At 39.2% G+C, this 26464-nt stretch overlaps 2 protein-coding genes across 2 annotated transcripts in view; one reads left to right on the top strand and one right to left on the bottom strand.

Annotated features, from left to right (window-relative positions):
• Window positions 1–26464, bottom strand: part of VEPH1 (ventricular zone expressed PH domain containing 1) — a 186273-nt gene that overhangs the window by 115386 nt on the left and 44423 nt on the right. The window contains 2 exon segments of the mRNA XM_025044232.1: window positions 924–1133; window positions 11844–12010. Coding sequence (XP_024900000.1) covers window positions 924–1133; window positions 11844–12010 — 377 coding nt within the window.
• Window positions 18727–24549, top strand: PTX3 (pentraxin 3). Its single transcript, XM_006908198.3, has 3 exons — window positions 18727–19013; window positions 19450–19824; window positions 23329–24549. The coding sequence occupies exons 1-3, from the start codon at window positions 18884–18886 to the stop codon at window positions 23940–23942; spliced, it is 1119 nt and encodes a 372-aa protein (XP_006908260.1). The 5' UTR covers window positions 18727–18883; the 3' UTR covers window positions 23943–24549.

Below are 26464 nucleotides of genomic sequence, written 5' to 3'. Positions count from 1 at the left end.
GTCAAGGATATCAAGATCTAATTCCAACTGAGTCACCAACTAACACGATCATAGTCTGGGTAAGTGACGTAATCTCTCCAGCTTTTAATTTTCTCTTGTGTAGAATCAAGTAAGTTGAGCTTGATGAACTATGAAATCCCTTTTAAAAGTCATACAATTTTATATATATCTTATAGGAAACTATATTATATGTCAGTGGGTGAAAGTAAATGCTTCTCTCAATTATATATTTGCTTTTATTTTTTAAACAAAAATCCTAAATCCCAACATAAAATCATCAGACATGTATGCGTGTGAACACACGTATACACACACCTTTCAGAACTTGAATTTCTGTAACTTCTTTCTTAGTCGCCTAATCCCCACAAGCTCTGATGGCATCCTGCTGTCCCTGCTAAAAGATTTCATTACGCAAATATTTAGGCCAGGACTTTTAAACATCCACAAACGGTTTACTTCACTCTCACAAATAACATCACCCAGAGGGCTGGAAACACACTGAGACCAGGCTTATTGACAAGATAGCTATGGATTCTTATTAACAGGTAGTCTCTGAGACCTAACTCTATGCTTACTGATGGCCTCCTGGGTTAAGCAGATCTGCGACCAGAAATGAGATGAAATCCTTTTATTGGTTATTGTTATAAAAAGTAGTCTTGAATCTCTCATAGCGCTGTCTCCATTTTAACCCTTCCCTTTCCTCGGAGAGAGATACTCCAGTAACAAAATTCTCACTTCCTGAATCTTCCACACAGCCTTGCTACTATGTGCCCTTGATCTACAGGCTGCTGTTCACGCAAAAGTTTTGAAAGAAAAACAGGAACTCTCAGAAGTCCCAGGACAAATTCATAGGTCATAGAACTCCAGTAAATTAAGTGCCAATAGAATTTAGGGAAATGGAGAGGAAAAAAAGCCGAACTTACTTCATCCACATGCCCAACGGCTCCATAGATTCTTGCCACCTGCCCAATGAGGTAGGGAAATCTCTCACTAATTTCCTTCAGCATTGGAAGAAAACCATTCAGGGCCAGTGGTTCGTGGCCCGCTATCTCTATGAGGATGTTTAGGATGACGTCATTATGGGTCGAGTCCTTTAAATGCCCGATTAGGAAAGGAACACACTTCTGAACCACCTACAAGAAGAAAGGAAGGGAGGAGAGGAGAAAGAGAAGGAAGGAGATTGATCAAATCAGAGTCAATTTAATATTTTTTGTATTCAATCTGAACTCAACACGTTCTGAGATTATTACCCTCGTTGGAACTCAAGCTAATGTCTCAAGTCTATTACCCTTGGAACTCAAGCTAATGTCTCACGTCTGGAATTTAAAATTTACTATAAAATTACAGAGGCTTCAGTTTCTTTTCCTTTTTATCTGTGCTACTGAGGAGCGAAGTTTACCAGTACTCAGGTGCTGCTATTCATAAACCCAGTTTTGACATGTTATGTCCTCATGAGGAATGTTATATTTCCACTAAACTGCCACAAAAGCTGCAATTTAGGGGGCAATATAAGTACATAAGAGATCCTTGATGACTTTAATCACAGCCTTCAAATTGGAGAAATATGGTTTGGAAATATTTAATAATAAAAATAAGAAGGCAGAAAAGAATTCTCATGTTTTCTTCTGTTTTTTTATTTTGATTACAAAAATGTAATAACATAAAGAATTATTAAAGTAAAATCATTTCTACCATATTCCCACTCACTGTTTCTCTCTATATTTTAATGCTTTTGTGAATATAAAGATGCAATAATTCATATTAAGTAAAAATGCGACTTTTTGTGGAATAAAGTCACTATGTTAATTACAGACATGTTGCACACTGATAATTTCATGAGTTTTGTCTGCTAAAATAAAAGAAATAGAAAGGATAACCTGTGGAAAAACTGAAAGATAAAACAAAATCGTTTGTCCATCTGTATTTCTGCTATACTTATTTCTTTTGTTTGTTGTTGGTTTGCTTTTTTGGTTTGTTACTTTTTCAGTAAAGTAGACTTGGAATAGCCTCCAGTATTAAAACTGAATCTGATGCACAGCTCAACTCGCTGAACTCATAATCTGCCCCTTGCCCCAAACCTGCTTTTCTTACCTCTCTAGCCACAAGTGTCTCCTTTCTCCATAAGCGACACCATTATCTGCTCGGGTTCTCAAGCCAGAAAACTGGAACTCATTTTTGATGACTGCTTTTCCTTAACAGCAGCCTCAACCATCAAGTCTTATTGATTCCGCCTCCCGAAGATCCCATAGATCTGTCCACTTCCCTCTATTTTCATTCATCTGTCCATTCATTCATTCACAAATATTTTTTGAGTCCTTTCTATTTGTTAAGTACAGTTCTAGGTGCTGGAGTTACAGTTGTTAACAAGTGTGACAGGTTCCTGACTTCATAGAATAATTCACTGTCTAGTAGAGGAGACATTTTGTAAGACACATAATTACAACAGAAACACATATATTAAATGTATTAATAAATTCCATATAGGGAAATACAGGATGCTGTGAGAGACTGTTCCAGGGTCCTAATTTAGGCCAGAGGTCAGGGACATCCTTCCTCAGCAGGGACATTTAAGCTGAGATCAATGATCTAATTACACTACATTTGAGTTATTCCAACAACCTCCTAACTGTTCTCTCTGCCTCCAGTCTTGCCTATCTAATCCCTTCTCCACCCGGGGCCACAGTGGTGACCCTTCCCTGCTTAAAATACTTCACTAATTTGCCACTGTTCCCAAGATAGAGGCTTAACGTATCTTCTCTGAACTGTCTCCCATCTACCTTTTTAGACTTATCCCTACACCCACCTATTCTACTCTCTCCCTATCCAGGCCGCATCACAAAGCACACGTTAACCAGGCTGAATTTTTTTTAACGTTTTCTTGACTGGTTAAGTTTTCTCTTGCATCTAGGATGTTACTCATGTGAGTCACTCTGCCAGTATTTCTTATTGCTCCCATTTTGCTGGATAACCCCAATCATTCTTGAGGCCTCAGATTAGCTGGTATTTCCTTAAAAAGTCTTCTTGAACTTCCTTCTTCTCCTCCACTCAGTCTCATGGCCCTGCTGAAGCTGCTATAATACCCTAAATGGCTCTGGCAGGTCCTTTTTATGCTGTCTTCTTATTACTGGTCTAGATGTCTGTCTTGTCGAAAGGTCCATGAGGTCAAGAATCATTTTGATTTTGTACACCATTGTGTACACAATGCCAGCAGAGAGCCTAACCAGAGGACGAGTCAATAAATATTTGAGGAGCAAATCAAGGAAAGGCAAATCTGAGTGATTTTACAGGGTTGCATTTGGATAACCCCTCAGCCCTTCACCATAGTACGTAAATAGTTGTACACAATGTTTAAACGTATTTACTGTCATGTGTCATATACAACAACTAACATAAAAGAGGACAGTTTTGAGATAACTAAAATTATCCTACCTGTAAATTTAAACTTATATTCATACCTAGTACATGCGGATGAAAGGACTGGACTAGTTTCGGTACATGGCACAGATGAATGAACAGTTCAATAAATGCTGTTTTGGCATTGGAAGTGATTGTATGTCCTTCAGGAGAAACCATGAGAGGTTCCTGGCACATATGGCAGATGTGACAGCCAGCTGCTCTGGGTTCAGGGCAGCATACTTAACCTGAGGCTTTTAGGAATGGAAAGTGCTTACACGTTTCCTGTCGCATTCTATAACCTTCCATTTCCCAGTCCTTACTCTTCATAGCCTATTTCTGAAAGATCAAGCTATCTGTGACTTGCCATGCCAGTTTTATTCAAATTCCACATGCAGAGTTGCTACATGCACTTACCCCAAGCCATGCAAAAGTAGATCAGTTGCCCCATAAAGAAAAATAAAAAAATGAAAAGGAAAGAAAGGAAAAAAAAGGAGAGAGAAAGCAAAAAAGAAGGGTGAAGGCAAATACATAGGCCTGGGCAGAGGTGAATGCACAAGAGGAGCAAAGAGAAGAGACACCTTGATTAATGTAAACAAATACCAATTTTACCAGTTAAAGAAAAGTTGACTCTTTTGCTATCATTTCCTGATAACCCGAAGTTTATTATGATGATGATAGAAAAGATAGATATTTCTTGAAGTTTATCATACACATGAAAGAGAAGTTGTGCTTTGGGCTTTAGATAGAATATTTTTAGATAAGGAAGAATTTTATTTTCCAAACACAAGGCATTTCCTTAGGTTAGTCTCTCAGTGCTACTTCATGGCTCAGAGAAAGCCAAATTATTGCTGAGAGCAGAGTAGCCACTCAGACAATATAGATAGCCGGGAGAGAGCAGGTTGACGTGGCCTTGGTTCAGGAAATAAACCACATTCCATGGACCTTCTAAACTGGCCTCCTAACTTCAAATATCTCTCACTTCTGTTTAGCCTCTTCACTGCCGTCAGAGTCACTGTCCTAAAACCCCATCTGATCATGTCAAGACTTCAAAGATTTCCCATAGCACGTGGCCAGAATCCCAACGCCACAGCATTCCGGGGGTCTTCCTTGGTGGGCATATCTGCTGCCTCTTCCCCCATGAACCCTCTGACTCTACATGCCACTGAATACCCACAGTGGCTTGAACATGGAGCGAACTCTCATACTTTCAAAGCCAACATCAAATAGCTCTACTTCTGGGAAGAGTTTTCTCCCATCCCTCCTAATACATGCAGGACCTGGAGGCCCCCAGACCACACACCCAAATATTCAGTAGGTATAAAAAATAATGTTCCTTCATTCTACCTGACACACAAATCTTTATAACAGTGGGAGGCTTGATTTGAATTTAGAATTTTTGGCTTCTTTTGAAGAAACAGGGAGAAATGACCCTTAGCCCCCATTCCTTACTACTCCCTTCTCTTTCTAGCCCTGGCCTTGCCCTGCAAAAAATCTCCTATGCACGTATGTGGATACGCCAGCCCACGGCTCGTCCAGGTCACCCCTTGGGCCTGTGAGGTGACACTGTTGGCGTGGCCTGTCCTCGGGGTAATAGACTCAGGTACAAGGCCTGTAAGCAGGATGGAGATATGTAGGAAAGGGATCTCAAGATCCCAGTTTCCCAGACTGTGCTACTTAGTGACCCAGTTGCTTAGGTGAGGCAGTAGATGGAAAATGGAAGCACAGGTAGAGTTGGGCCAGACTGGAACCCTCTAACACAAGTAGCCCAGGGGAGGGTCTTATTCCTGGCTTCTCTGGTCCTTCCTGAAAAGAATTAATCACTGCCATTTCTGTGCTCCCACAGCAGTCTGCGCACAAATTTAGCATCTTGTCATTGAACTAAAGCTTTACAGACACATCTCATCATGAGCACCTTGAGAGTAGGGCCATTTGAAAACATAGCACCATAACTTAATCGGCAGCAAATGACATTTAAATTCTTATATATAGAATAAAAGGTAGAGCTACTCTGTGTGTGTGTGTGTGTGTGTGTGTGTGTGTGTGTGTGTGAGTGTATGTATGCATGTGTAAATGTATAGTAGGGCCATTTGAAAACATAGCACCATAACTTAATCGGCAGCAAATGACATTTAAATTCTTATATATAGAATAAAAGGTAGAGCTACTCTGTGTGTGTGTGTGTGTGTGTGTGTGTGTGTGTATGTGAGTGAGTGTATGTATGCATGTGTAAATGTATTCCCTCTTAAATTAGTCCTCAAGCTCAATTTTTTCTTTCAGTTAATTTGTCTAGCATTAACAGTCTCTACTAATCTCCAGAAATCTATAAAATAACTGCCACTCTTTTCATTTACTACTTACTCCCACCATACTGACAAAATACATATTCTGGAAACTATGGTTCTGCTTCAAATACTCTTTTAGAACAGTCTATATATTTTATCACTTTATCTTCTTAATGTTCTGCAACTGCCTTCTTATTTTAAATACCAAAGGTGACCTCTGAGCAGTGTCAGCTTGCAGATGCCATGTTTGGTGCTGTAGGATTAAGTACATGAATAGGAATGCTCTATGCTGCCGAGAGAAATACTAGAAAATGACTCTCTTCACTAGGGACCAGACTGCAAAAGTAGTTCCTCTGGATCTGCACATTAATCAACAGAAGGCTGAACTTGCCACTTGCTGTCACTCAATTTTGTATGGTTAGGGCTAGAAGCCCATATCCTGAGGATAATAACAGGTATGCTCATATGTGTTACTAAATTCTGTTTCTTTCGTTGGCCAGACTACTGCATAATTCATGGCAGCCAAGAATACAGACTTAGCCCCAGAAGGCCATTGACCACACAGCCTTTTCCTATAAATGAATTCTGAGAATTCTCTGGAGGTTCCAGCCTTGAATCACCAACCAGGAACTGCCTGTCTCCACGCAGGAAGATTGGTTTGCTGAGAAAGGGATACCCAGAGGGCATGATGGAGGAAGGGCATCCACCTGCCTGGCCAGCCACATCAGAAACTCACAGATGTTTGGATGTTGAAGCTAAGCCACCTTCATAATCTCATGAGCTATTCAGCTATACATACAGAATTTTTTTTTCAAAGGGCAGCTGTTTACCCTCCAATTCTAGAGAGCCAGGTGATCACCAGGTACAAAAGGTAGGTAGTGAAGAGGGCATTCAAAACACCATGAAACATTCCTGCACGTTGCTCTCATTGGAGAACACACTCAGTTTCCTTCCAAGTTACAGAGAATCAGCAGAGCTTTTACGCAGAAAAAAAGCTCCACTTTAATACGAATTTCACAAGGTCAAAAACCTCCTTATTCAGCTTCTCATTTCATCTGAAATTGAATTAACTAGACTCGCATTGACAGTCCCAGTCCACATTTCTGATTGTTGTGAGTATTTCACTTTCCTCTCTCAGTAAACCCTTTTGCTATCTTCCTCTCGTTCTCCTTGCCCACTGTCTATTTAAGGAACAATATAAGAGAGAGAAGGTGAATCAGGAATTTCTCTAGCTCGCTGCCTGTGTGCCGCGGCAATCAAGCGTGAGCTCATGAAGAACTAAGAGATGACGGAGGCAAGAGGAGGGGATGCTTTAACAAGAAGGGAGGTGTTGATGGGGAACAAAGGGTTGGGCAGCTCCCCTGTCACAACATCTTTGCACCAGTTAGGATCTTGGCACAGGCGGGGTTTGTTCACATCACTATGAGGCTTCTTCATTCTTGAATCCACGCTCCACACTTATAAGACCTACTGGAATCTGTTTTTACCCTCTCGTCCTCATTCAATTCAATTCTCCTTCTCTTGTCTAGCTTAGCTCTCTGATTGGCATCTTCTGCTATGGCCTCTGGGACCACCATTTGCTTTATTAGCCACAGCCTTACAGCCTCAATTTTTCAGTTAATTGAGGTCAAAAGATCTCACTGGCTGCAATGAAATTGGATTTACGATGTAGCCTAGCCTTACCTGTATGGCTTTGGGAAAGTTATCTAGCCAGCGTCAGTCCCATATTTTTCTGTAAATGGCAGTCTTAGGGAGGGCAGTATGACCATAACGGTCAGTTGGAGACAAAGACATTGCTCATAAAAAAAATTGGAGAGGCCGATAAGGTGGGGATGGGGCATGAAAAGCCACCTTCTCAAGTCACTCTTTGGTAAGACCACTTTCTTGACCTCTCCAAACTTTAACTTCTCTGTTTATAAAATAAAAATTCTGTTGTGGGAATAAGTGAGATAATGTCTATAGAAGACCTACACCATGCCTGCTACCTGGTATAAGCTTCGCTACTGTTAGTGTCCCTTGATTCCCCTCCCTTGCCCTCTGTAACCAGCTGAGAACACTGCTCCCTTCTCAAGTGGAGGCCGCCTGGTTACTTCCCCAGGCTAAGGAGGAGAGAGCTGGGAGTCAGAGTCCTGGACCTGTCACTTATTTCTTACTACCTGTGTGAGAGGGGGCAAATTAACCTCTCAGAGCATCTATTTTGATGGTGTAAAATATACCAGAAAAAAATAACACATTATAGAGGTATTAGGAGGTTTAAGTGAGATACTAGATATTAAAAAGTGTCCTTTGTGAATGACAAAGCACTTTGTAAATTTAGGCACTAATAATACTAACTTATCCATGTTAATAAATATTCATAAAGTGACTTCTGTATGCCTGGTACCATGCTAGGTGTCAGGGACACATTTGAACAAGATAGTCCTCATGTCTCAAGCATTTGCATCACAGCCAAGGTAGTCCAGAAGGAGAGAGACAAGTAGAGACAATGTGAAATTTGCTATGGCAGGGGTTGGGGGAAGAAGTCAGAGAAGATTCCTGGCAAGAAAGTGACATCTAAGCAGCTGTCTAAAGGACCAGGAATAGTCAGCCCAGAGAGGACGGTGGTGGCGAAGAAAGCACACTCCAAGAGGAGAACATAGCACGTATGTGAAGCTCAGTGCCCTGAGAAAGAGAGCTCACCTGCAGGTCCCTGGAACGGTTGAGTTGTTCAATCAGGAGCCTGATTCTAAATGCCTCCTAAGTCCTTGTCTGCCTTTCTGGGCAGCCATAGAAGGGCTGTAACCAGGGGTGTGACTGGATTGCTTTGAAGGTTCCACCTGGTGCCACCTTCAGTCTTGGACCCACCTTTTTTGGGGGGGTGACCCAAGTCCTTTCTCCTCTCTCTTCTTGTAAAAACATGTTTTTGCATTGCTCTTGCTCTCAGGCTGCAGATAAAAGGTAATGCCAGTTGTCTCCTTTACAAAATCAAGTCTGGCCCTTTAGTCACCGTTCCCTATTTCCCATATCACCTACCTTTGGTGGGCAGAGTAATGACTCCTCAAAGATGTCTATAGCCTAATCCCTAAAACCTATGAATCTCTTCCCTTACATGGCCACAGGGATTTTGTAGATGTGATTAACTTGAAGGCACTGAGCTGTGAGATAATCCTGGATCACCTGGGCGGCCTCAATGTAATCACAAGGGCCCTTAGAAGAGGGAGGGAGGATGGTCAGAGTCAGAGAATGCCATGCGATGAGAAAAGCAGAGGCAAGAGAGGCAGACAGCCTCGTAGTTGGAAAAGGCAAAGGAACAGATTCTCTTCTAGAGTCTCCCCCTGCTGACCCATTTTGGACTTCTGATCTTCAGAATTGTGAGATAATAAATTTGTGTTGATTGAATCGCTAAGTTTGTGGTACTTCGTTATAGCAGCAATAGGAAACGAATACACCACCCTGTCTGTCCCCGCCTCATTCTGAGCCTCTTTTTAGGTGGCCCAGTGATCCCTCGACTCCACGCCTCGTCCACACTCTGCTGTAGCTTTGCTCATCTTTTCTGTCCTCAGTCCTTTCTGAAATTAATTCCTCTACTTGCGCTCTGCAATTCATTCTCTAACTTCCTCTAGCACCTTGATATTATCTAATATTTTCTCTCACATCTTCGATCTCTTTATTCATAGTAGATTTCTTTTTAGCTCTCTTTATTTCCTCTAAACTCCCACCTCGTGGTCATTTCCTATGCTCCCCTTCCATACAGAATCCACAATAGATGACTTCTACTCTCCATCACACCTCCACAGGCACTGCCCCTCACGGGTCACTCGTGAGTTGCCAAATCCAAGGTAAATTGTCATCCTCACCCAGGCTCCTTTACCTCTCTAGATCATGACTCTGTTCAGCCACTTCTCTGCTTTTGGAGACCACAGCATATCTTTTCCTGGGTCTTCATGGGGTTCATATTTTTTGGTCTGTTTTGCTCATTTACTCATTTCTGAATTTAACAACTTTTTATCGAAACCCAATATGTGCCCTGTGCCATACTGGGAAGTGCATACAGATATGCAGATACAGGTTCTGTGCTCCTCAAGGAGTTTACAGAGCACTAGAAGAGACAGACAAGCAAAAATAATGACAACACAGCCTTCTAAGGGCAAGAGTGAAGATGCACACCCGGTAACACTGAGGTTCCCAGTCCTCTGCTTAACCGCTAGCCTTGCTACTACTCAAAGTGTGGTCCCTGAAGCAGCAGGAGTAGTGTCACCTGGAAACTTGTAAAAGATCAGAATTGGGAGCCCCATTCCAGATCTACTGGATTGACATTTCTGGGGGTAGGACTCAAGCCTGCTCTCCAGTGTCCAGGACTCCCAGCCCTGTCTCTACTTCCTGAGGCCCTTCGCATCTCTGCTCCACCTGGAACAAAACTACGCATTCCTCCAGGTCTGGCCCGGAAGTCCTCCCCTTGTGGGTCTGCATGACACACATGACCTATTTCCCCCGAGGCAGAATTCAAATGCCGCCCCCCCACCCCGCCCCACTCTGTTTATTTTATTTGCAGAACACTTGTCACCCTGTTTAATGCAGTTTGGTTTTATGAATGTTTACTGAGAGCTATCGGATACTATGTCAAGGTCTGTGATACAGAAGAAAAGTAATTCCTTACCAGAAGGAGCTTGCAGTCTATTGTGGTTAACTATGCATATGACCATTCTTGCCTGCCTTTCTTTGGATAATTTGAATGTTGAATACAAATATTCCAGTCTTTACCTTAGTGCTGACTGGTTTTTCAGGGGATAGATACTGACATTATGAGATATTGATGGACAATAAAGCATAGATGCAACCATAATTGATGTAACTTTGACTGTTAATCTTCACTGCACACATGTGTTGGCACCCTGCACAACCCATTTCTACTTTCTCCTTCCTTGCAGCCTCAAGTTTCCATCTGAGTCCCCTCGGGGTTCAGGAGGAGCTCCCGGGGAAGAGCTTGTGTCCTAGACAGAGAACGTCAGAACTTTTGCTTGGATGTTGGTGGCAGTGGTGGAGATAGAGGAAGCAAAGTGCCTAGAGAGCCCCTAACACCTGTCTGGAGCCCAGAAGTTGAAAGCGTGCAGAAAATGGAAGCCAAAACCTAGAGATCAAATCTGAGAAATGGAGAGAAACTGCTCTGTTCATATTATTTGAGTCCCTGGATCGAGTCTCATCTGAAGGTTTTTTTCCTATTACATTAACTAATAAATTCCTTTTATTGTTTAAACCACTATGGGTTGGGTGTTATGTTACTGATAATCACAAGCATCCTAATTATTATAATCTTTTACTAGAATCTGAAGAACAACAACTAATTTACTATTTAAAAAATGAGCCTTTGCTCTCAAGATAGGCTGATTTCCCCATAAATCAAAGCATGCGTAGGTCTTTCCCTTGGCTCTGTCTGAGAAACCACAGATTCCTAGGACTGCATGGCCACACTAAACTTTCATTGAAGCCATTCTGCAATGGCTATGCAAAGGTTTACATATTTGTTGTATTTTTGTTACTGTACCTGTGATGGTTAATTTCAGCCTTACTGGGTTAAACATTAATCTGGGTGTGCCTGTGAGAGTGTTTTCAGATATGATTGGCATGTAAATAAATAGAATGATTAAAGCCCACCCCATTCATCCGGGGCCTAAGTGTGACTGTTTGAACTGGGACTTCAGCCCTCTCCTGCCCTTGGACTGGGACTTACATCATCAGCCCTCAAATTCTCAGGCTTTCAGACTCCGGACTAGTACTCACATCATCAGTTTTCCAGTTTCTCAGGCCCTCAGACTGAGAGTAGAACTACACCATTCGCCCTCCTGGGTCTTCAGCTCATAGATGACAGACTGTGGGACTTCTCGGCCTCCATAATCGCATTAGCCAATTATTCATTATAAACATATATACGTACACACACACATGCACACACACACGCGCGCACACACACACATCCTATTGGCTATGTTTCTCTGGAGAACCTAAGACAGTACCCAACTTCTGCCATCATCTCCTGACTTTTATGTTCTAGGAAAAGTAGATGAGTGCTTTCATTTAAAGATGGGCGTGTATAGACATATAAAAGAGAACCTGAAGCACACATCCTGTTCACATACTCAAAAATATGCCCGGTTGCATGACCCATCACACATATAATGTGTTCTTTACCTCTGGTTGCTTTCTCTTTGCAGCTACGTGCAAAAGCCGTAGAAGATGGTACTGTTCTGGTTGTTCCAGCTGAGACATCAAGGCCAGAAGTTCTGACAGGTGTCCATTAATTGGCTGAGGCTGCTTTTCATACACAGCAGGTAATACCCTCAACAGCATGGTGTTACCTGTTGAGGAAACAATAAAAGAAATGATGACTTTATCAGCCTATGAGCAATAGAAATAACATTATTGCCAATGCAAAAACCTTTGCATTTACTCACACATTATAATGAGCTGATGTCCAAGTCTTCTGCTGAAAATAACACAGAATCTTACGCTACCTTTTTCCCCGAAAAATCACGAAAGCACAATTTAAACTGATTCCAAAAAAGGGAATATTTTATGATACGATCAGCATTATCATCTAATGAAAATTTTTCCTGAGAAATGCACCATGGGGAAAGAGGAAACTTTGACAGTAACCAGACCACACCCTTGAGAAGGAAGCAATTCCAATAAAGAATTCCTGATGAGAACATTTGGATGCTATTTAAGTGAAAACTAAGCAATGTCATAAGCATGAACCTAAATGAAACTGAACAAAAACAAAAAAGTGCAAAGGAATGTATTCGCGTTCCTGAGAGATACAGGCATGATCTGGACAACTGAAATATGGAAACTATGCCTTACTTTTATGAATAGTTAGAAAAGTAGCAATGCAGATTTAAATCCCTAATTTCTGCACTGTTTCAAGAGAAGTTTAGAGTCAGCTTGTCTGTCACATGTGATTTGCTTCAATGACATGTATGGACAACTGGATTTAAAATGGCAAAATCTCAAGAAAAAATATTACGTAAACTTCAGGGATTTATCTGCAAACAGCATATGGGAAACATCTGCCTATCACTTTATAGTGGATTTTTTCTCAAAATCTTCTCAAGTACTTAAATGTCTCAGAAATGGTTCCTAGAGATTTCTTGAAAAAGAATTTTCTTGCCTTTATTTACTTTAAATTTGGTTTTGTATATAGCAGACATACACAGAAAAAATCAAATAAGTAGTGATTACACATATGTAGATCTTTATTAAATGATGGAGACAAGCCTATTTACAAAGGACATTTAGATATGAGAATTAAGGAAAGAAGGCCAACATTTTCAGAATGTCAGTGGCTAAATTTAATGAAGGGCTGATTTGGGATCAAATTGAATGTATTTGGGTGACCAAAAATAATGAGACTTGCTTTTTCCACATGTGGTTCATAGAATTAGTCTCAAACAGATTTTAGTCAGATGCCCAAAAAGTGCAAGATATTGGAAATAGTAAGGATTTTCTTATAAAAAAAGGTTTGTCTGTTGGAAAAAATATTGTTTTATTTTGTTTCTTTGTTTTCTGTTTATTTTTACTAAGAGCTTTTCCTTAAAGAATCAGGAATTTTAAATGTAAATCCTGATCTATACAGAGCACATTAAATCATAGAGTTCAGTTACATGGATGACTGATCAACTGCTGAAAATAGTCATGATAAATGGGACTATTGTTGGAACGGAAGATAGGAAATTGGTATAGGCTTTTTGGTACATTACTCCCCAGAGGCCTTGGGAGCCTTGAAGGGAAAAACCTCATATTAGTCATTTTCAGCTGATTTGAATTTCAATCGAATAATACAAAAATAAATGCGTAAGAACTTTATTTTAAAGTTAGAAACTTATGAAGATACTTTGATGTAGAAATCCTATAAAATCCATTTATAAACTAGTATATTTTTTAATTATGAAATATTCCAAGCCATTAGACAAATTCAGACAATAGTATAAGGAACACTGGTGTACCCACCAACCAGTTTTGTCAAAACGTAACCTTCTGTCATGTCACTTCCCATCCCACTCATTTCCTTTTCTCCTCAGAGGCAACCCCATCCTAAAGTTGGGATTTATCATCTCCATGAATGTTTTTACACTTTAATTGCATGTGTATGTATCAATTAGCATTTTATAGTGTTGTTTGGCATGCTTTAAAATTTGATGTTAATATTAGCATGTTGAACACATCTACTGGCAACATATTTTCCCCTTATTCAATTTTATGTTAAAGTTTTATCTCCAAGAAGCTCTCCATTTATTCTCACAGCTATATAGTATTTCACTGTATAAATATGCAACAATTTATTCATATACTCTATGGTTGAAAGACACTATTATTATTGTTGTTGTTGTTATTATTATTATTACTTGATCTTACCAATAGTGTTGCAATTTTTATACCTATTTCTTTGTGCATAAATAGGACATATTCCCTAGGGGACTGTTTCTGAGTTTAATGTGCTTAGAAATCACCTGGGCATCTTGTTAAAACAAGATATTGATTCACCCGGTTCAGGGAAGGGCTTGAGAATTCTGAATTTCTAACAAGCTCTAAGGTGATGCTGATGGTCCCTGGACCACATAATTAAGTAGCAAAGCAGTAGGTATTTCTCTGGGAATTAAGTTTCTGGATGCTCCAAAATTTCTTTGCAAAATGATTACATTGTATGTATCTGGGTAATCTAGGATTTTCTCCTTATCTTATATAGCAACCTTAATTCCAGCTTCAGTGCAATAAAACCTACAGTGTTCACAGGTTGTGTGGATTAAGATATGGACATCTTTGGGATTGGGGGGGCATTATTCTGCATATTACCAAGATTATAACAACTTTCACATCCATCAGTAGCATAAGTGTTTCTGTTGCTACACATCCTTGCTAACATTTGGTCTTGACAGACATCAGTCTTTTTCTAATCTGATGGAGTGTCAGATGAGATCTCATTTTTTTGTTTTGATTTTCTTTTCCTTAAATACTTGTGAGGCTGAGCACCCTTTTTATATATTTACAGGTCATTTTCTCTTCCATAATTTGGCTATTCATATCCTTTGCCTATTCTTGATTGGGATGTTTGTGTTTTCTTATTGATTCGTAGATGTTTTGTATTTATTCTAGATACGAATTATTTGTTGTTGCAATTTTAAAGTTGCAATCTTAATCTAGTTCATTTTTCAAATTACTTTATGGTTTATTATTTATTTATTTATTTGTTATTAAGACAGCTCTCTCTACCCTAAGTTGGTAAAAAAAAATTCTCCTATATTTTCTACTAAAAGCATTATGATTTTGTTTTTATATTTGTCTTTAATTCATATGAAATTTACTTTTTACGTGTGAGGAAGAGATCTAATTATATATTATTTGCATGCTTATAAACAGTTGCAGACAGACCCATTTATTAAGTAGTCAATTGTACCCCTTCTGATTTGTAATACTTCCTTCATATATTAGGTTTCCCATGTGTCTAGGTCTGTTTTTGGGTATTTATCATACCTTCACCAATTATACATTTTCTTAATTACAATAACTTTATAATTAATCATTATATCTCATAAGGCAAATTTCTTCACCTTCTACTTCAAATTCTTCTTGGCTTCATTATATAAGTTTTTATATAATGAAGCCAACTTCCTTGAAAACCTAGGTTGGGATTTTATTTTTTCTACATTGAATGTATAGACTAATTTGGTACAATTGGCTTCTTTGTGAAACTGAGTCCACTCAAGAACTTGATATATCCTTCCATACATGTAGTTTTTTTTATGTCTTTCAATGGTTTTGTAATATTGTACTTTATGTATCTTTTATTAAATTGATTACTAAGTGTCTCATATTTGTCATTGCTATTGTAAATGAAAGCTTTTTTAAAAAAATGTATTTTCAATTGTCTGCTGGTATTAAGAAAGCAACAGATTTTTGCATGTTGATCTTTTATCCAGCAAAACTTGCTTAATTCTTATGTTAGTAATCTGTCTTTAGAGTCTTCTCTTAAGATTTTTGTATATGAATAATTAACTCAGAATAATTGATAACAGCTTTTTGTTTCTTTTTTTTGAACCTTATTCCTTATGTTGTTGTTTTTGTTGTTTTTGTTTGTTTTTTGTCTTACTTTACCGGCTGGGATCTCCAACACTTCAATGAATAGAACCAGTGTCCACGAGTATCCTCTTGTTATTCCTGTTTTAAAGAGTATGTTCTAAAGATTCACCATTATGCATATATATGTATCTATAGATTTTTGGTATTTACATTTTGTCAGTTTAAGTTCCTGTTTCTTAGTTTGAACATGAATTTTATTCAATGACTTCTATATCTGTTGACATGATTATATGATTTCTCCTTTAAATTGTTAATGGAATAATTTAATAGATCTTCTAACATTTAATCAATCTGGCAGTATTGGAATAAATTCAACTTGGTTATGATGTATTTTTATGCATATATTGCTGGGTTTGTTTGATTGATAAATTATTTAGAGCTTTTGCATTTACATTCTTAAATGAGACTGGCCTGCAATTTCCCTTTCTAATAGTGTCCTTATCTTTTCTTGGTATCATACTTACTACACATATAAAAAGAATTTAGCCCGTCCCTGCACACTCTATTCTCAGAAGCTGTTTGGATAAAGTGGAGTTTATGAGCTCCTTAAATGTTTGCTTGAAGTTTCTTACAAAGCCTTCTGGGTGATGCTCTATGTTTTTCATTAAGTTGAACTTTAAATTATGTGGTTTGTTTCTGTATTTTTTAGCAGGGCTTTTTTTTTTTTTTTTTGGCATTTGAATGATCAATTATGACAAAAGTGAACTTAGTTATGAGAGAGGTATGTTAAAATCTCCCTTCATAATTATGAATTTGTTAATCTTGGGTATATATTTTTAGATAATATTTTACTAGATAATTCTGAAATATTTTCCTGGTAAAATGTTTCTTTTATCACAATTTTTCTCTTTTGCCTTAAAGTCTATTTTTGACTAATATTAATATAGCTATGCTAGCTTTTTTGAATAGCACTTGTTTGGTATATTTTCCCCTGGACCCCCTTTAAATTTGTTGCTTTCAGTATTTCTAGATTGTAATGTTTTACTTATGGCTCTTGAAAGTGACATATAGCTGGGGATTTTAAAACTATACCTATCTGACAACCTTAGTCTCTTAACTGGAAAGTTTGTTTAATTAATATTTATAGTGATTATTGGTATATTTGGATTTATTTTTATATTATGTTGTGATTTTTATTTATCTTGCTCTATGTTTTTGTTCCCTCCTTCACTGCTTTCTATTGGATAGGTCAAGTATTTTTTGTTTTTTAATTCTCTCTATTCCTTCTATTTGAATGTTCTATCTCTTTTTGGTTTTGGTGGTTGTCCCTAAAAAGATAAACATTCTTTAACTAGCAAAGCAAAATTAATTAATTTATCTATCATCTTGCTGAATAATGAAAGGCTCTTAGATTAATGAACTTAAAAAGTACATTTTGGATTATTTTCTTAGTTCTTTCTTCCAGTTTCTTAATATTCTCTTCAGCTTCGCCTATTTTCCCATTTAACCCATTTTTTGAGGTTTAAAAAAATCAATTAACTTTTTTTAAATTCTAAAAGATATATTTGGTTCTTTAAAAAGTTCACTTAGTCTTTTTCTTTTTTTTCAGGTTTCTAATTCCTTCTTATAGGTCTTAAATAATTCAAACACACTTATTTTCTAGTTTCTAGCAGATATTTTAAATAAATGAAATATTGGGGGAGGCTGTCTAATCCTTTTGGGTTTCTGATGATTGTCATTTGTGGTGGATTGTTTACTCATATGTTTAAATATTTTAAATTATGAATTTATTTTTACAGTGGCAAATAGCATACATTTGAATCTGAAACACGTGTGTCACAAACTTTTAGGGACTCTTTAGAGTTCCATCAAAGAGAGACATGCTTACTTCTCACTTTCTTGTGCTAGGGCAGAGTGGGGCTATGCCTACTGAAATCCAGTATGTAACTCTTTGAGAGTCAGTCTTACTTTAGGTGAGGGTCTCATTTCTAACTCCGCCCTCCTCCCCACCTAAGTTTTACTCCCACATGGTCATTCACACTTGATTGTTACAGAACTGATAACCCTCCCTCCACAAGGGCCCTAGCATCATCATCAGTTCTTGGGCATACCTTCTGGTTTAGGTTTCTTCTTTGTCTTTGACCTCTGGATATTTCCTTTGTGGGAGGGATGGGGGTTTGGGGGAGGGGGACAGCTCATTTGTACATTTAAATTTTCTTTTTTTGTTATAAGTCGAACACATTTCCAGTTTTATGTGGAAGGATTTTCAGCTCATACAAATCTCTATATATTGGCAGAAGCAGGAATCCCTAAATTTACTTTAAAAATATGATCTTTGACACTAAACCTAGTGGAACAATATACTCTACACAGAATATCAGGTTATTAAAGACATAGCTAAAATCAGTTTATTCCTTTCCTGCAGCTCTTTCTCATTTTAGGTTTACCAGTGTTGCTGTGTTGTTATTTAAAAAGTATGGTTATAAAAGTATAACTGCAACTCCAGAAAGATTAAAGACAGAATAACTTGGCTTCTAGAGATACAGAAATTTTTATTAAATTGGTTTATCTTGGAATCAAAGAGTAACTTTCACAGTTTAGACCGGTAAAACTGCTTCCAAAAGAGAAGTGGAAAAAGTTTTCTATATGTAAAAACTTGTGAAATAATAAAAGTGCGTACAAAATGCTGAAATGATAATCTTGCTTTCACACCCCAGTGCCGCTGAATTATTTCTCCCCCTAATCCATCCCCCCCTCCCTTTCATCCTCAGTGCTACCAATTCACGTTACAACAGCTAATCCTCGGGGGGCAAAGTCTTAACTCAGTTTTCCTCCCTCTTTCTCCCGTGACCCTCCTCCAATTAATCTGACTGCAGTGCAAACCTCTGTGGTTTTTACTCTTGTGCAACCTCCACGTCCCCCTCGCCCTCCCACCCAGCCCCCTACTTCCCAAATTCAGAGAAACTCCGGTTCCTGCAGTGCCACTGGCATTACTCATTCATCCCCATTCAGGCTTTCCCCAGCGTTTATTAAGGGCTCCGGGCTCCTGCCTCTCACTCTCGCTCTGCTCAAACTCCGCTCACCGGAGAGGCTCCTGCCTGGTCCCCTCTTGCCAGCTGTGGGAAGTCGCCGAAGAACTTTGTCTCTCTCCAGCAATGCATCTGCCTGCGATTCTACTTTGTGTTCTCTGGTCTGCAGTGCACGCCGAGAACTTGGATGATTATGAGCTCATGTATGTGAACCTGGACAATGAAATAGACAATGGACTCCATCCCACTGAGGACCGTAAGTTCATTTTAACTGTTTCTCTGCTAACTCTCACTACATACCCGCCTCTTTGGGTCTAAAAATTATCCTTTGTAGCCAACGAAACGAGCTAAGATTATAGCTTTGCAAAAGAGAGAAGCACTTTAGGAAAGGGGGAGGTTTCCGAAAGTTATTTTTTTGAGATACACAATGGGTTGAATAGTATTAAATCGCTGATATTTGCTTGTTTTGAGCGACACCAACGGCAACTTCATAGAGTTCGGCTTCATGTGTACTTGCATGAATGGTTTCTGTCATTCTGGAGATATTTACATGCTGTTTTATCGAGGTGTCCTTAAAGGGAAGGGGGGGGTTGGGCCGTAACTTGGGGCCACCGAGGGAGGTCAGCTTTTTACAAAGCACAGCCAAGGAAGGCCTGGGAGGGTCGGTAATGTGTGTGTGTTCTGCACTCTAGCCACGCCGTGTGACTGCCGTCGGGAGCATTCCGAGTGGGACAAGCTCTTCATCATGCTGGAGGACTCGCAGATGAGGGAGGGCATGCTGCTGCAGGCCACCGACGATGTCCTCCGGGGCGAGCTGCGGGGGCTCCGGGGCGAGCTGGGCCGCCTCACGGGCAGCCTGGAGAAGCCGTGCACATTCGCGGCCCCGGCGGAGGCTGGGGTGGCCCAGGTGCTGGACGAACTGCTGCAGGCGAGCCGCGACGCGGGCCAGAGGCTGGCGCGCCTGGAGGCGGGGAGCTCCCTGGGCGCTGTGCTGGAGGAGCTGAGGCGGACGCGTGCGGACCTCCGCGCCGTGCAGGGCTGGGCGGCCCGGCGCTGGCTGCCAGCAGGTAAGGACGCCGGCGGAGCAGGGGCACTGCTGCGGCTTTGTTCTTGGTGTGCGGGTTGCGGGCAGCCAAGTCAGGCAACCCTCCAGGGGAAGCTTTAATGTGACACACACTGTGCGCACACACACACTCCCATGCACAGCCACGGCGTCAGGCACACCATGCAAGGCGGGAAAATTGGCTTTAAAACGTATTCTCCAGTCCTGTGGAAGCCTGAAGACAGCTGTGGACGTGACCATTGTAGTCTTGAAATAGGCAAGGGCCTCTGACACCCGATCCCCGCGGTGTTGCAGCGGCTCTATTGGCCAGTTATAACAGTGACCTCTTTAGCCCGCTAGTTTCCCCTCGGTCAGGGATTTCCACTTCTAATTTTAGCCTGCCTCTCTCTTTAGGGGAGCTCTGGTTCCCCGCGCTATTTCAGGGCCCAGCCTAATTTTTAGGGACGTTTTCCATTCTCTGAGTCGGCTTCTCCTCCCTGCTGGTTCTGAGCAAGAGACTTGAGGCTAAATCTGATCTCCTGAAAGGTTAGTGGAATTCTTGAGAGGCCTCCAGCCCCTGTAGTCTGTGGAATTAGCGGGAAAGTGAAGGTCCCAGGGTGCGAGCTTTAGAATAAACCAGCCACTGAGGGATCCGAAATGGAACTGTCAGTGTAGGAGCCAGTTGGTACCCCGGCCCCACCTCCGGGGATTTGGGGGATCAGGGCCAAAGAGGAGAGAGGTGGTTCAAACTAGATGCAACTTGTCAAAGTCCCATGTAATACTCCACGAATCTTTAAACACATGTGGGCCCAAAATAATACATTTTAAAGATGGTTAAAAGAAATAAAGAGAAGATTTGGAGCCAAGTAACACTCTTTTATGAGTCAAAATTTCTAGAAAATTGTGATGCAGCAACATTTGTGGGTTATATTAAAAAACCAGTGTCCTAGGTAAGAAAATATAATTTGCGTTTTTTCCTGAGAATCTCAGAAACCGAAAACAATTACGAACAATGCCATCCTTCTCTATATTTCCAATTAGATGGAGTATGAGGAAGAATCATAGGCATGTGTGAGAGCACATTTCATTTAAAATTCAGAAACCATACCAGAATATCAGTCTTTTCTAGATATTTTAAGACTGTTTATCAGTACAGAACATATTTTCTTAATCTGCATATTTGTTAGAGCAGGAAAGGGATGTATTTCTGATTTCTAAAATGTTAATTTTTTATTACATCCAATAATACATTTATGTACATGCTTTGATTTCTCCTCTCTCGGTTTCCTGCCAGCTTGGCTCCTATGGGATTTCTAATCATTCTGTTGTAGGCCTCCTAAGAACCTGGTTTTAATTTTGTTTGGTCTTTGATAATATAATCAGAAAAACCTATTAGTTAAAAGCCATTTCATGAGAGAGTTTCTGACATTTTAAAGAGATAGCAAGAGCCTCAATCACTGGTCCCCCAAAGAAACCACAAAAAAAACCTGCCAAAATGCAGCTTCACTCCATTAACTCACATAGCCAGTGCAGCCTACAGAGGAAGCTGGGTCTCTGAGAGGCAATCAAGGAATGCTTTGGAATGCAATCCTGACTGCCTGAGCTTATTTAAACAGGAAATCAGTTAATTAGATTGTAGTAGGTACCCTCTTGAACACTACTTTACTGAAACATTATAGAGAGTATCTCAAATGTCCATGCATATGGTGATCTTTTGTTCCATGATCTTTGTTTGATTTATTTAACAAAGCTAGAAAAAGAATGCACCTACCAATTTCATTTGAAAATAAGAATCAATGCCTCATTAAAAATTAATTTTAAAAAACCTTCAAAAATTCAAATTGCTCAGTGAAAAGTTAATACTAAAGTGTAACAGGACTAATTTTGTGCTTTAGTATCATAGCTACTTTTATAGGATTCTCTGAATCTGTTGTTGTTTGTTTTTTGTTTTTGTTTTTTTGGACAGAGCCTAGCCCTTATCCACTTGCATGTGTTTAACTCAGCTTACCACACTTCACATGGACATTTGGTTCCTGCAAGTTCTGTCTATTCATCAGTTAGTCTTTAAATGTTCTGGGAGTTTCCTTTTTCAAAACTATCTTATGGCAAATCTTCATTAGATCATTATAAAGTGAATAGCTTGTCCTAATTTAGATTAAAAAATATTTCATTATTTGGTCTGTCATACATACATGAGGTTAGCAGAAAGCAGAGCTCACCTATTAAAGGTTTTAGTACATTGTTTTCTAGAGACATGTAGAAGGTTTCACTTCAGCATCTCCAGCTCCTTGATAGGACATGTGATCTGGAAACGGACAGAGATGGGAGTTTATTGAACTCCCAACCTCCAAGTTTGAAAGTCTCCTTCTTTCTCTTGGAAGAATTCACTCTTCCATAAGTTTTTCTGTTACTGCTTAAATAGTATTTATAAGCATGAGGACAAAGTAAGAGTTTTTGAGCATAGCTTTGATCTGCACAGCTCTTGAGTGCTACATACTTGATGCTTACAGACATGCAGAATATTAGAAGAATGAAAAGAAGAGCCTTGTATAGATAAGAGTAAAGCCTGGAGAGATCAGGAGTTCATCAAAAACTGCAGAGCTTACTAGTTGTACAACAAACTGAATTCCAGCTCTTCTAGCCAAATCCAGGGGTTCTTCTACTGTTAAGAGGTGATGCAGTGTGTAAGTTAAGAGTTTGGTTTCTGCAGCCAGAGTGCCCGAGTTCAAACCCAGTGTTACCACTTATCAGCTACGTAAGCATAGCCAAGTTGTGGAGTGCTCTATGCCTTAGTTTTCATATCTGTCCAATGGGACGATATGAGAATTAAAATGAAATTTAAAGTGAAAAGAACAGTATCTGGCACATAGTGAGTATCCACTAAGAGTTAGTCATCATTAGTATACATTGTTGCTTTCAAAGGTAGTTTTCTACAAACTTTGTAAAGTTTATAAACATCTGAGAACATTTGGGATATTAAAATGCATCAGCAACACCATGACTGTCCTAGAGTTTTTATTTAAAAATGCATGTAGACAGTGGCTAATGGGTGAGCAAGGTATGTTGAATTTCACAGGTTTTTGTTCCGAGAGCTTGGTGAAATCCAGGAGAGGGGAACAAGTTTGACTCTCGACTCTTGAGTTCCATTAGGGTGTCATTGTTTGAAGTTAATGCATAGTGACTGAACATTTTTTAAAAAGCTGTAACAAAGAAAATAAGCTAATTAGGAGGGAAAATAGTTATTAAAACATGATTTTCATTACTTCGTGGGTTTGGACAGTTTGATTTCTCAGCATACCTTCTCCTCCATTTAGCTACTTCATTGAATGAAACAATTGGCTTTCCTTATTCCCATTTTCTTTGCTCTACAGAGATTACACTTGAGGACCCTCAAGTCATAATCCGATGTTGCATATAATTTTCAATTGCTGTCATTAAAATGCCCATGTTAAAATACCTAAATGCCAGAATCATTTCCGAATGAATTTATATTTTTCTCTCACATTCTTCTCATTTTCTGTTACTTTAGGTTGCGAAACAGCAATTTTATTCCCAATGCGTTCCAAGAAGATTTTTGGAAGTGTGCATCCGGCAACACCAATGAAGCTTGAATCTTTTAGTGCCTGCATTTGGGTCAAAGCCACAGATGTATTAAACAAAACCATCTTGTTTTCTTATGGCACAAAGAGGAATCCATATGAGATCCAGCTGTACCTCAGCTATCAGTCTATAGTGCTAGTGGTGGGTGGAGAGGAGAACAAACTGGTTGCCGATACTGTGATTTCCCTGGGAAGGTGGACCCATCTGTGCAGCACCTGGAATTCAGAGAAAGGGCGCGTGTCCTTGTGGGTAAACGGTGAACTGGTGGCTACTGCCGTCGGTATGGCCTCAGATCACATTATTCCTGAAGGTGGAATCCTGCAGATTGGCCAAGAAAAGAATGGCTGCTGTGTGGGTGGTGGCTTTGATGAAACATTAGCCTTTTCTGGAAGACTTACAGGCTTCAATATCTGGGATCGTGTTCTCGGCAATGAAGAGATAAGAGAGATGGAAGGAGCAGAGTCTTGTCATATCCGGGGAAATGTTGTTGGATGGGGAGTCACAGAGATTCAGCCCCACGGAGGAGCCCAGTACATTTCATAAGCGTTGTGAAACTCGACTTGAAGCCAAAGAAAGAAGCTCACATTTTAAACATATGCCAGCTGGGAAGGTCTAAAAATCTCAATGCATATTAAGAACACTTGAGACTAATGAAGGGGAGAGTTGAGATCAATATTTATCTTGGCAAAATATTCTATAAACAGTTGAGAGAAGACATTGGAGAAGGCTTTTGAGGATATTGTTACCAGACTTTATGCCATGGTGCTTTCAGATTAATGCTATGTCTTTGTCAGATAAACTCTCAAATAATTAAAAAGGACTGTATTATTGAACAGAAGGACAATTGTTTTACTTTTCTTTGGTTAATTTTATTTTGGCCAGGGATGACTTTTTCATTGAAAGAATAATAAAATAACATTTGTTGTCCATTGTTTATTGTTATTGGCATGTACTTTATAAAAAATGATTATGAGACATATTTATACTACAGTGTGACTTAACAAATACAAATGTAGTTTCTGTGTTATAATCAAGGGTCATTTTTTGGAGAAAATAGTTATATAAGTTATATTGTAAAATGGTTTTGTATTAATTTTATTAAAACTATTTTTGTAAAGCTCTACTGTAAATAAAATATTTTATAAACCTAGTGCATGTCATGTAATTATAAATTTAAAAGATTTTGGAGCAACTCTGCTTTTCTTTTTTCATCTATAGCTGGCAATTAGTCTATTATGTAAATAGTAAGTTAATATTATTAAAAACAAACTATAGTGTTGTTTTACTTTTTGGCTTCCTATAAATCATAAGGTACAAATATGATCTTGGCTAAGTCAATTCATCTCTCTGGGTTTAGTTTTTCTGTCTAAAAAAATCAAAAAATAATGATCCTCTAGGTCTCTTCCAATTTGATGATTCTATAAGCATATACAACTTTCCTGTCCTGTGTAACATGGGGAAAAAACATGAATTCTCAGAGTTCCCAGATATACATGATGACGGAAAGAAATGGCTTAGGGCTATTATTTGGGGGATCTAAGAATCTGGCAAACAATGACTCCTGACCTTAAAGCAAATCCCATTCTCTCATTTACACATGAAAGAGAGAACAGTCAAACCCCTTCACCCTATAGATGTAGAAGTAACTCCCTACCACACTGGTATTCAACTCCTGTCGAAGTTATGTAGGGCTGTTAGAACATAACAAAGCTGCTTCTTAATGTCAGTGGGAAATATGGTAGAACCACAGTGATGATGTTCTCATTTAAAGATGGGGCCTAAACAACCACAGGCCATACCCTGTTTATGTGGATTAGAGAATAGGGCCAGGAATAATGATCAAAGTACATTTTGTAACTAGCTGGATGTCCTTAGATAAGTTGCTTAACTTCTCTGGGTTTTCTCAGTAAAAGAAGATAGTTGGGCTCTTGGTACCTTTTAGCAATAAAACTCCATGAATCTAGAAATGTTTGAGAATGCTCACGGTATTTACTTGTGAGACACACAAAATCAGGCTGATGGCTCTCAAATAAAATTGCAATTATGAGGTCATAGGCCAGTCTCACATCCTTGGAGACTATATAATGCAAGGTTGTAGGCACAGTGACCATATGCAAATCCCTGTTTAACTATGTCTATATGACTTGGATGCTTAGCTAGAAGAAGACATACTGAACCCAAACTTAAGCAGAGAGTTAGGCATGTTTTCAACTCTTTTCCACGTTTTAGCATAAATTATGTCTGTTCAAGAAACCCAACATGATACAGGCCAAGTATATGCAAACTCATACTGATAGAGTTAAATGTAAGGCCACTTCAAATTTTTTACAGGAATCTCATTTTGAGGGCAGAGAAAAAACAAATAGAAGAAAATAAAGTAATTCTTGGGTTACAAAAGTAGAAACTTCATTTGCTACGGCGTTAAGTCTGGATAGGTGTTCCAGGGATTTCTAATTGTTCCCTGATATCCATTTTCCTCATTTTCCCACCTAAGTAACAGAAATCTGACTTTAATGGCACATATGGGCACTCAGACTAAAGTCTGTATTTTATAGCATTAATTGCAGTAGGTGTGGCCATATGATAAGTTTTGGCTGATGCTGAAATAGTGAATGTGATTCTCTTTCTTTTCTTCCTTCTAGCTGATTAGAATACGGTAGACGGCTGGGATCCCAGCAACCATCTTAGAACATGGAATTCAGCATAAAAATCTAGAAGAAGGCTGGGTCTTCAATGGTATCTGCCTTGCCAGCCCTAAGCTGCCTATCCTTAGACTTCTTTTACATGAGAGAAAGATACACTTCTATCTCCTTAATTCCACAATTAACCGACTATATAATTTAATCCTGATCCAGAAGAACAATTTTTTTTAAATTAGAAAGACCATGAACTTTATTCCCTCAAAATGCTCATAGATTTCTCATGTTTACTGCAGCATTATTTACAATAGCCAAGATTGGAAGCAACATAAATGTCCATTGAGAAACGAATGGATAAAGAAGATGTAGAATATTAGTCAGCATGTTTACTGCAGCATTATTTATAATAGCCAAGATTGGAAGCAA

Source organism: Pteropus alecto, unplaced genomic scaffold, assembly GCF_000325575.1.
Source record: "Pteropus alecto unplaced genomic scaffold, ASM32557v1 scaffold81, whole genome shotgun sequence".
NCBI lineage: Eukaryota > Metazoa > Chordata > Mammalia > Chiroptera > Pteropodidae > Pteropus > Pteropus alecto.
The sequence above is the reverse complement of the archived record's forward strand: the minus strand, read 5'-3'. Positions and strand labels throughout refer to the sequence as shown.

Excerpts from the sequence above, each read along its gene's own strand:
- PTX3 (XM_006908198.3), top strand. The coding sequence starts at position 18,884 with ATGCATCTGCCTGCGATTCTACTTTGTGTTCTCTGGTCTGCAGTGCAC. Across the intron at positions 19,014-19,449 it reads ACTCCATCCCACTGAGGACC|CCACGCCGTGTGACTGCCGT; the intron begins GTAAGTTCATTT and ends TCTGCACTCTAG. Across the intron at positions 19,825-23,328 it reads CCGGCGCTGGCTGCCAGCAG|GTTGCGAAACAGCAATTTTA; the intron begins GTAAGGACGCCG and ends CTGTTACTTTAG.